The 12,116-nt window shown below is 35.9% G+C and overlaps 1 protein-coding gene across 2 annotated transcripts in view; it reads right to left on the bottom strand.

Moving 5' to 3' along the window:
• The window catches only part of LOC115210265 (F-box only protein 38), a 41,414-nt gene that overhangs the window by 20,034 nt on the left and 9,264 nt on the right, over positions 1–12,116 (bottom strand). For both annotated transcript variants that reach the window (XM_029778756.2, XM_036503132.1), the window contains exons 2-4: positions 11,035–11,348; positions 2,126–2,765; positions 1,379–1,514 (exon numbers count right to left, since the gene is read on the bottom strand). In XM_029778756.2, the coding sequence (XP_029634616.1) occupies positions 1,379–1,514; positions 2,126–2,765; positions 11,035–11,316 (1,058 nt within the window). In that variant the 5' untranslated portion in view covers positions 11,317–11,348. The remainder of the gene's footprint in view (positions 1–1,378; positions 1,515–2,125; positions 2,766–11,034; positions 11,349–12,116) is intronic.

Here is a 12,116-nt window from a genome sequence, read left to right as displayed (position 1 = left end):
TGTAGGGAAAAAAAATGTAAGAAATAAAATATCTTAACAGTATATTGCATAATTAATAATGTTCCGACACTTTGTGATCTGGTCCTTAAAGTTCAATGAATCAATTCCAATAGTTGTGGCTTTTTAGCTCTCCATGTCAGCCCTAGCTGAGCAGGCCTATGATAAAAAGCTATCCTTTAACAACTATCCAATTTTATCTAGGATTATATTATAGAAGGTGTCCTGTTCTTAAGCTGAAGGGTGTGATTTAAAGATTTGGCTGCTACTTCTAGCAGGTCAAGTCATTATGCAATGTCCCCCTCATTGGCTCATCAGTCTCAGTGGTAGAGGACATAGATGTGACTACTGAGCACAAGGGCTGGTTTCCTAGGGGTCTGAAACAAATGATCATCTGTGCCTAAGTAAACAACAGCTTTCATTTCCTTCAAATTTCTGAAAGTAAACCTTGATCATATTCACCAGTATGTTCTTTATGGTAGAACATGATTTGCAGAGCTTTAGCTACTATTTTTAGCAGGTTAAGTGAAACACAGAGCCAGTCCTTTCTATCATCAGTAGATATAACATTTCAAAAGTCCATCCTATAGCTGTTGCAAATGAGTATCTGTGATGAATTACAAGATGTTATATATCTTTATGTAACACTAGTAATTTCATTTGTGTACAGGAGGTTAAGATACTAGACTACTGACTACATGGTTAAGAGTTCAAACCCTACCATCAAGAATCATTAAATTAAGCTAATGAGGAAGGTACATAACTTAAAATGTTATGTCTGATAAAAAGAAATTTTAATTCTACTTCACTGTTGGCTAACAAAAAGAAAGCACCAAGTTGTAAAACACATTTCTCCAACATTTAAAAATAACCCATCCCATTAAACATTAATTAGTTCTATTACAGTAAACCTATGGCATGGAGGTTAAAGTAGCAAGGATTCAATGAGCCATATGATTGGCATTCTTACTGAGGCCATTTTGTCTTTGTTGTTGAAGATACTGTCCTAAGACTAGAATTACATAATTCATTAAAGAATTTCTGTCTATAATGTGGTCCATGTACACTAAAGAAAATAATAAGTTTGAGCAAGATTTAGCTGTTATATTTTGAGTGACAGAGTGCCTATGTAGATGTTCCACTATCAACTTACGACAAGTTGATCAAATGTGGATGGAAGTTTCTAGGGCTGCTCTAGTGACACTCAGAGAACTGAGGCTGCTAAACACAACAGCTAGAAAAATTTATAGTTCATGGCATACAAAATCAGGTAAACCTGTACATAATCTCAAGAGGTAAAAAGTAGTCAGTTCATTTAATCAATAAGTTAATAGAAAATTAAGAAAAGTGAATGAAAAAAAAGTAAAGAAAGGTTTCGTACTTTGCTTCACAGGTAATAATTAGAAAACCAAGATCCACTTCCAAAGCATGTTTACAGGCACCAAATGTAATAGCCTGCAGGTTTCGAAAGCCCTGTACACGCCAACTGTCATCCACAATATGCTGAATTAGTCCACCTAGGATAAAAATTACATAAAAATGTATTAGATGATACATTTATAAAAGTACAGGTGAGTAGAATATCAAAATTCTCTAACAAATTCAATTTTGGTCCTTTACTAAATAATTACCAGTTATTGGTGTTGCAGACAAAACATCTTGAATGGTATTCATATCTTTTCAAGTGATATTCCTGTGCTATATGCATACACACATAAATATATACATACATACATGTATACACACACCAACACAAATATACATATAATAAATAATGACACCACCACTTTGTGATCTGGTCCTTAAAGTTCAATGAATCAATTGAATATGCATATGTATATGCATATATGCCCATATATACATACATACATACACATATATATAGGAGATAGCCTCAGAGAAATGCAAATTTTGATAGAAAGGATTGGGAAAATTGAGTTCTGGTATGTGAAATATGGAGGTGATGAAAGAAAGACAGATAGATATATCGAATATGTTTGGGTGACAAACAGAATCCAGCTGACAAAATCAGAAGAGCAGAGACATCTGTCTAGTGATTGCCAGCAACACACACTTCCATTATTCGCAGAGAAAAAATTTTTGAAAAACATGAAATAAAAATACTCACCTAGAAATGGCACCCTGAGTAGCTCCAAACGTTGAAGTGACTTTGCCATAGCCAAAGATGTGATCAACGGGACATGCCTTAGAGGGTTGATAGGTCCGGCACAATGGGCCATAACAAAAGTCCGCAGGGAAGGAGCAGCAAAGTCACGAAATGGTTGGTGTTGAGTGAGCCGTACAAAGCGTAGATACAAGTGCTTCAAAGTTTGCATACGAGGTAATTCAGGTATGACAACTCCAGTGAGGTGCAAGGATGTAATCAAAGGATTTGAAAGCAGGGACAGTTTGTTGTTGCAGAAAATTGGGAAGAAACAGTCACGGTTCTTAAATGTGCCCAAAATTTCAAGCTTGGGGAGATATTTCAAAATAGCTTCCAACAAGAAAATATCTGAAATTTCGATCCCTTTCAGTTTTGGAGCTGATGACATGGCATGAACGACACCAGGTATACTTAACATATTAACTCCTCGCTGCCTCCGCTGGCCAATGTAATGAGGGTGGAAGCCATAAATGTATTCCAGTTCTGTACACCGCCCGATTAAGTGAGCAAGGGTTGAGTCATGTATTTTATCTGACATCCAGCCATATATACTACCTTCTGTGAAGTCAACCACTCGTCGCAGGCGGAGATGAAGATCAACGGCCTAAAAAAGAAAATGTTTAAAACAATAAAAAAAAACAAGTGAAGCATAAAAGGATTTTGTATCACATCACCCACCACTGATTCTACCTGTTTTGTGTTCAAACTGACCATATTCTGTCAAATGTAATGTTTATTTATTCAAATTGCCTTGAATTGATCATGTATTATCTTGTAGATTTGAGATTTTGATGGTGTATTTGTTTACTTTTAGAATAAGAACAACATTGCAGGGTAGTTGTGAAAGGCCTGATATTGTCAGTCTGAACACAAAACAGGTAGAATATTTGGGTCCACTATGGCTGGCTTGAATATTAAAGTGTTAATAACAACTATCATTTCTAATATAGGTATACAAGGCTAGAAATATGGGAGGAGAGATTAGTCATTTAAATGGACCATAATACTGACCTGGTAGTTTATATTTAATGACCCTGAAAGGATGAAAAGCAAAGTTGACCTTGGCAGGATTTGAACTCACAATATAAAGAGCTAGAACAAATACACTTTGTCTAATACTCTAATAATTCTGCCAGTCCCACATCCTCTCTCTAAACTAACAAAGGCAGAAAGATATAATTAGATTATCTTCAATACTTAACCAGTAGGGTATTGACACAGAAAGATAAATATCAACTTTGGCAGGAATTGAATAAAGGGATGTAACTAAATTCCACAAAACTATTTTTTCTACTTCTTTGCTAATCCAATGCTTTTTTGTTGTTGCTGATGCTGAAGCTGATGATGATGAAGTATAAATAAAACATAATATCAATGAAATTTTTAACTAAATGCTCTCAAAAGATTATTTACCTTATTACTATTTTGCCTTTAATAATAAAGATCTCTATCTTTCTATATTTGAAATAATGCCTGGTGTTACCTAGAGGTATCACTGCATGATAGTTTTCTATACACAAAACAGTATTTAAAAGATTATCACTCTTTTTGGATATATATTTTCAGTAGAAAAATTAAGAAATATAGGTGCAGGAGTGGCTGTATATAGGTGCAGGAGTGGTTTGCTTACAAACCACATGGTTCCAGGTTCAGTCCCACCGCGTGGCACGTTGGGTAAGTGTCTTCTACTATAACCTTGGTCTGACCAAAGCCTTGTGAGTGGATTTGGTAGATGGAAACTGAAAGCCTGTTGTATATATATGTGTGTGTGTATGTATTTGTATGTCTGTGTTTGTCCCCACCACCATCGTTTGACAACTGATGTTGGTGTGTTTATGTCCCAGTAACTTAATGGTTCAGCAAAAGAGACTGATAGGATAAGTACTAGGCTTACAAAGAATACGTCTTGGGTCGATTTGTTCGACTAAAGGCAGTGCTCCAGCATGGCAACAGTTAAACAAATAAAATAAAAATAAAATATTCAATAATTATGTGTCCTTCTGTGTGTGTATATATATATATATATACATATAATTATTCATTTGTAAATTCCAGTCTTGACGTAAGTTTTAAATCTCATAACCAGGAACACAGCACACTAACATGGTCAGATATAAATCAGTAACCCTTTCAATAACTGGTACCTTTAACAGAACAGTCAGCTTTTACTTAACAAATTTTCAAATTATTGGACTAATGAATGATTAATTTAAAACAATATGAATAAAAAGGCATTACATTTGACAGAGTAATCTGAATGCTAAAAGCATTGAATTAATTCTCACTGAACATCATTCTATGCCTTCAGATAGCTTTCTCTGCTACCATACTTCAGCTTATCACCTCCTGCACCTATCATCCTCAACACCCTCTCATATTTCCCATCAGGTCTACCCATGAAACACACCTCTGTCTACATCACTCCTACACTTTGTACATTACCTCCCTATCTTATAATCTATCCTCATTCCTGAGCTACTGCAATCTCTCTTACCTTACTCCCTCTCCACACTGATACAGGATGACCCAAAAGTTACAAGGTCTGACTGTTTAATATATTTTTGTTTATTAACTTTTTTCCTTTTCTTTCAGGAATTTTATGAAAGAGGCTTTGGAAATTAATTGTGGAAAAATACACAACTAAACAATGAACACAAATGAAATTTTTTTACCCAAACCAAGGATTGATGATTCAAACTCAACAAGCATATCATCACCATTACATTAGGAGATTCTCCAAGTGATTCCATGATTAGGAATTTGATTCACCATTGTGAGAGTAAAGGTTCAGTAATTGACCATCCACAAAGTGGTACACCATGTTCAGTGAGGAACAAAGGAGTAGTTGAGTGAATAAGAGAGAGAGTCAAAGAAGATTAAAGCACATCAACTTGAGGAGGCTATAAGTTGAGATCTTTTTGATGTCATTCTAACAAATTCTTAAGAGAATCAACCTGTCTTCATACAAAATACAGTTAGTGCTATACTTGAAACCATGAGATGATCAGAGACTGCAATATGCAGTTAGAATTCAAGAATTAGCAAGAGAAGATCCTGAATTAATCCACAAACTGATAATGTCAGACAAAGCACATTTTCATTTAAATGGCTTTAACATATAAAATTTCAGGATTTGGGGTTTGGAAAATCTTACAGTGATTGTCCAAAAAGAATTGCACCCCATTAAGTATATGGTATGGAGTGAGTTAACATGAGGTGATCAAACCTCACTTTTTGGAAGACAATACTGCAATCATGTTACTGTGATAGGAGACCAATATCAGCCATCACTTCAAAATAAATCTGACATATGGTTCCAACAAGATGGAGTAACAGCTCATTTGGCAAGGGCCACCCCAATCCAGCTTGTTGGGCAAATTTCTAGAGACAGAATAATTTCTTGTGGTTGTGATATAAACTGGCCACTGCATTCCCTGGATTTGACAAGCCCGGATTTTTTCCTCTGGGGCTATCTTGAAGAAAAGGTTTATGTCAACAACCCTCTGACTCTCCAACAGCTGAAGGTCAATGTTCAAACAGAAATCAGTGCACCTGAGGGCTGTGATGAAAAATACCTTCAAAAGAGCAAGTTTGTGCAAAACTGAACAAGGATGCCACTTGAAACATTAATCTTTCACAAGTACTTTTTTTCCCCTATTTACTCTATAAAATATAATGGTATTGTTAATTTAAACTGAAAAATACAGTTTTTAAATTTTGAAATCGCTTAGTGACTTTTGGGCCACTCTGTATTTCCTAAAAACCTCACCTCTTGTACATCATTCAATATATTCACCTCTGCCCACCATTTGTTACTCTCTCCCCTTACATTCTCATTAAATTATCCCCATCTGAGCCCCTTTGATCCACTGTCAGTATCCACTCATATGCTTACCTACCTTGAGAGTTTGTTCTGGCACATCACTACCACCTTTCTTCTTTATATTTTCCCTAATTACTACTAATCACCTTTATAAAATGTAAGGCAGCCATGTGTTTCCTCTGTAGCAAGATACCTGTTCTTGTCCCTCTACCATACTCTAGCTGTCAGTACCAGGCATAAAGCCACCTCCTACTTCATAAAACCTTCAACTTCCCACATAGCCATGGGGACTTTTCGCTTTTCTGTCCTTTTCTATCTTGTAGCTTATCCAACAACCTCACTGGTGTTATTGGCATGAAGAAAAGCACCCAGTATGCATTGTAAGGTGGTTTGCATTAGAAAGGGCACCCAATCATAGAAAACATGCCAAAGCTGACACTGGAGCTCAGCGCAGCCCTATGGCTTGCCAGATCCTGTCACTCAAACCATTCAATCCAAACCAGCATGGAAAATGGGCGTTAAATTTTATATATCTATAATAATAAAAGTGAAGTTCTGTCTGTCCATCTGGTACCCCTGTATCTCAGTCTACATTTGCTGTACATAGACATAGTATACTTTTTAGAATCAAGATGATTCTGGGATTCATTTGGTTCTTGAACATACAGCATTGGGATCTGATTTAAAAGTATTTGGGTTGCTATTTCTAGCAGGTAAAGCTTGGTTGAGTCATGCCATCTTGGTTGGAATGTGTCAGATGATGTCAGAAATCAAGGGAGAGATAAACGACATTTAATTCATTAATTTTATATTGAGATAAGAACTTTGGGACAAACTGGCCAACAGTTGGAATTCAACTTGGGATTGGAACAACAGAATGATTGCATTACAGAATTAATTCTCATCCATCCTTAACCTCTGACCAAACACCATATAGTCATTATAGATGTATTATAGTCATGTTATTTAGCTCTCTTTAGTTTTGGGCAACAGGCCCAATTAGCCCTCTGCAGGAGCTAACTTTAAAATCTGCAAGGAGTGCAGCTTTTAAGTTAGTATATATATATAAAATTTTAACATTCAATTTTCCATGCTCACATGGATCAGCCAGAATTCAATAAGGCAGATTTTCTACAGCCAGATGCATGTCCCATCATTAATCCTCACGTTTCCAAGAAAAGCAATATTTCCCCATGGCTGGACATGTGTTCATGGAAGATTGAAAATAAAGGACACCAGCTATGTGACAGTGATGCTCATTTACAACTATCAAGAAAGGAGACACAAACACACACACAAGAATCAAACAGAGGTCACAGTAAGCTCTGCTTGGTTCATGGTAATCAAGGAAGACTGGTTAAGGCTAGGATGTAACCTCAGTGTTGTTCTCAAGATCCAAGAATTGCAATGGAAGAGTGTATGTATAAAAACTAACAGGATATGAGCAGTAAAGTGAGAGAATAGATGTTTATTCCATTAGTTAACAGCTGTTTTGTAATACACACACAACAAGCTTCTTTCAGTTTCCATCTCAAAATCAACTCATATAGCTTTGGTCAGCCCAGGGCTATAGTAGAAGACAGTTACTCATGATGTCATGCAGTGAAACTGAACCTAAAACCATGTGGTTGGGAGGCAAATTTTTTAACCAAACAAACATGCTCACCTGCCAGCATACACACATATTTGTTCAGGGTTCATTCCTATTATGTGGGACTACAAGCTGGTGTTTCCTACTATGGCCATGAACTGACCAATACCTTGAGTGACTTGGTAGATGAAAACTCTAAGACAAGCCCTGTGTCTAAGTGTGCATGTGTGGGTATGTGTGTACACACGCATGAGTGAGAGAGTATTTGTGTCTTCTTGTTTTAACATTTGCATGTTGATTAAAGACAAAATCATTTTCCACACAAAGGCATTGTTTACAATCTTCTGTGAAAATATATCAGGCCATTGAGCTATTCCCCCTCTGAATTGATGGAGCAAGGCAATTTATTTCACGTTGCTCCAGTCCACTCAGCTGTAGAAATGAGTTGCGACGTCACAGGTGCCAAGCTGTATCAGGCATTGCCTTTCCCTTGGATAACACTGGTGGTGTGGAGAGGGGAGGCTGGTATGCATGGGCAACTGCTGGTCTTCCATAAACAACCTTGCCTGGACTTGTGCCTGGAAGGGTAACTTTCTCGGTGCATTCCCATGGTCTGTGTCGTGACCGAAGGGGGTCTCAGAATTGATGGAATAGGAGTTAGAAAACACTGATTTAGAGAGTCAAAATAACACAAAAACAAGAAAGAAACAGAACTCATTACCAAGAATGAAAGCACTTTTTAGTAAATCTACCAAATTACTTATGATACAAATGATTGTTTTTGTAAAAACAGTCAAATCTTTGAAGCTTACTAGACATTTAGCTTATTTACCTTACAAAGATAAATAATTAAGTCATCACTGAAGAATTCTGGATTCTAACTTGTCAAGCAGAAATCTGTATAAATATAGACACAGGCGTAGCTATGAGCATGGCTATAAGTTGCAAGTGTAGCTATGACACACAGGCATGGCTATGTGGTAAGAAGCTTTTTGGTTCTTAACCACAAGGTTTCAGCTTCAGTCCCATTGCATGGCACCTTGGGCAAGTGTCTTCTACTACCAAAGCCATTTTTCTCTCATTCTTCAAAGAGAAAGTGGTACTGCAGAGTCAATTAACTACTCTGTATATAACTAGCATAGTTTCAATTCAAAACAATACAGTTATGATACTTGATTACAATAAATTATCAAGACTGGAATCTACAGGATTACTATTTTATACACATTCTCTATACCAGCTATGAATTTTTTATATTGATACAAGACCACAGCTTAGCAGTATGAGGGTACATCAAATTAAGTGACCAATACATGACTGGTAGTTGTGCTATTGACACTTGAAGGAAGATGACAATGATATTTTAACTCAGCCTAAAAGAGGATGGAAGTAAATACCAAAAGGTATTAAGTCCAGTGGTTTACTATTTTCACCACTCCATAGCTATTTTCTAGAAATAAAAAGAAAAGATTATTAAATATCATTCATAAAATAATAAAATGTACAACGCATAACAAAAAGTAAATTCCAGAAAGTACAACACAATGTTGGAACTTTCAAAATGAATTCAATAAATGGAAAAATATTTAAGTTTTACAAGAGAAAAATTGCTGAGTAATCGGCCACGAAGATCAGAACTTATCTGTGGCTCTGGGTGGTCCAGACCAGATATGCAATCTATGTGGATGTCTTTTCAATACATTGTCTGGTTTAAAGGGCCACATCAGATACTATGATGGTTCTAAGGTGTAGGTACAGGAGGTGGTCAAACTCTGCATAAGGAGTAGATAACCACTATATATATATATATATATGTGTATATATATATATATATATACACACACACACACACCACACACACACACACACACACACAAGGTATCGCAAAATTCACTGATGGTTTCAATTTTTAATAACTTCCTTAACTTTACAAATAAATGCATGAAATTTTTGATACAATATAAAGGACATTATGGAAATTAATTATTTCACCTGGAATTTGGTGATGACTGATAAAGCCTACTTTCATTTGAATGGGTTCATTAACAAACAAAATTAACATTTTTGGGGTCTCTGAGAACCCAAGAATAGTACACCAACAAGAACTGCATCCTGTAAGGTGCAGGGTATGGTGCGGATTGACAGCAGATGAAATTATCGGTCCTTCTTTCTTTGAGGATGATGACAGAAATGCCGTCACAGTGACTGGAGAACAGAACAGAACCATGATTGAGACCTTTTTGCACCCGGTCATTCAAAGTAGGCCTCACACAAGGCCCCAGCAAGATGGAGCAACTTCCCATACCACAAGAGAAACAATGCAGTTGATATGGCAGTGCTTTGAAGAGAGAATAATCTCCTGCTTAGGCAATGTCAACCGGCCTTCACGTTCCCCAGACTTGACTAGTCTGGATTTTTTCTAGTGGGGATACTTGAAAGAGAGGGTTTACGTAACAAACAAGAGTCCCAGGTGCAACTGAAAGAGAACCTCAATAGAGAAATCAGGGAAGTGGGGTCTGAAACTCTTGAGGGTGTTGTGGCGCAAGTTTTGGAAAGAGCACAGGCATGTGAAGCCAAAAATGGCAGCCATTTAAGTGATGACATTTTTCATATGTCATGTAGTGGTGTTGCAAAATTCGACATGTGCATATTAATTTCCATTATGTCCTTTATATTTTATCAAAATTTCATGCATTTCTTTGTAAAGTTAAGGAAGTTATTAAAAGTTGAAACTCATCAGTGACTTTTGGACACCCTGTGTGTGTGTGTGTGTGTGTGTGTATGTGTGTGTGCGTGTGTATATATATATATATGTATGTATGTATGAACATATATACAAATATATACCTACACACACATACAAGACTTTCTCTTGACACACTGTTCTTACCTCCTCCTCCTGTATTTCCTTTTCTCTGAACTTTCTTCTACATAGGCAACGAAGACCTCACACATAGGCATGTGTGAGGTCTACTCTGTCTGAAACATCATATCTTTATTTATAAACTTTGCATCTAAAACTTTCTCAAGTGTCAAACTAATGATATTTATAGTGAACATGCCTTTCACTTGTTTTTTTTTTTTGTTTTTTAATTCATTTTCGTGATCAATTTGCCTATATATATATATATATATATATATATATATTATACCGGAGTAAACACATTCTAACAAAAACTGTCTGATGAACAGCAACGAGAAACTCAGAGTAACAGATTTTGTTGAATTTTCTGCTGCTTTAAATAAAGTATATATATATATATATATATATATATATATATATACACACACACAATTTGTCAAATTTATGTAAACAAGGAAAAAAGGGACATGAAAGGAATCAACAAACAAATAACACACACGTTACACACATTTAGACACTATATATTACATATATGTACAAGTTTATACATGCATACACACAAACGTGTGTGTTCTTGGCATTTGGTTTTTCTTTACCTGCTTGATTTTCTTGCTAAGGCATTCCATTTTAAGAACATCACGGAGTGGTAAATAATCCAAAATACGGCAGATAATCTCCAAAGATAATTCTGCAAGGTAGTCATCAGGTAAGGGCAGTTGCATTTCATACAAGCTCCGAGATTTGGCTAACAGCTGTAAACGTGCACTGCGACGGCGCTGAGGACATTCTGGCATTGGCTGGTCTTCGGCCAAACCTTGACTGGGAGGTGGGGAAGTAGTAATATCATCATCAATCTTTAATTTTTTGCATGGAGCCATTTTCACATTAACACTCTTTCCTTCCAGCTAGCCTAATGTGAAATTGAACATAAAAGAAAAAATTATTAAAAATTTTTATAAATTGAATTCATACACAATTAGCATTTCATACTGTAACTAAAAGTAATCATAAATAAATAAATAAATTATATCTGACATGAAGGTGCAATATCATATCTAAGAAACTTTTCCTAATCCCATTAAATAATTAACTCTGTGAGGGTGCATGAGCTAGTGAGATTGTGGTTTTGATTCTCGGACTGTGTGGTGCATTGTGTTCTTGAGTAAAACACTTCATCCCTGCAATCACTTCAAAATTTTATGTGTGGCATACCATGCACCTGTAAAGGTAATCTCACTTTGATGTAGGGAGTGGGTTAATATGTAGTACAAACATTTGATCATTATAAACAAATCATTTGTGCAGGTTGTCAACAAGTAATTGCAAAACCTTTATCTGTTGTTTACACTGAGAGTTCATAATAGCACGGGAGAAGAAAAACGGGAAAATATAAAACAATAATACTAGTAATTTCTAGCATAAACATAAGGTCACATATTTTAGACACAGGGATTAGTCACTACTTCAGTATTTGATTACAGCAGAATTTGAACTCAGAACAAATACTGCAAAGTATTTTGTCTGACAAAGGGCAATTTGAGGAAGGTGTTAGTTGATATATATATATATTATATATATATATATATCAACTTAGGGACTAGTAACCACTATAAGTTGTGATTCAGAATAGTTCACACGTATGCTGAGGCTGGCTAAAAGATTTTACATTTAGATATAA

This window comes from Octopus sinensis, linkage group LG1, assembly GCF_006345805.1.
Source record: "Octopus sinensis linkage group LG1, ASM634580v1, whole genome shotgun sequence".
NCBI lineage: Eukaryota > Metazoa > Mollusca > Cephalopoda > Octopoda > Octopodidae > Octopus > Octopus sinensis.
Note: the sequence above shows the minus strand (reverse complement) of the source record. Positions and strands in the feature narration are given on the sequence as shown.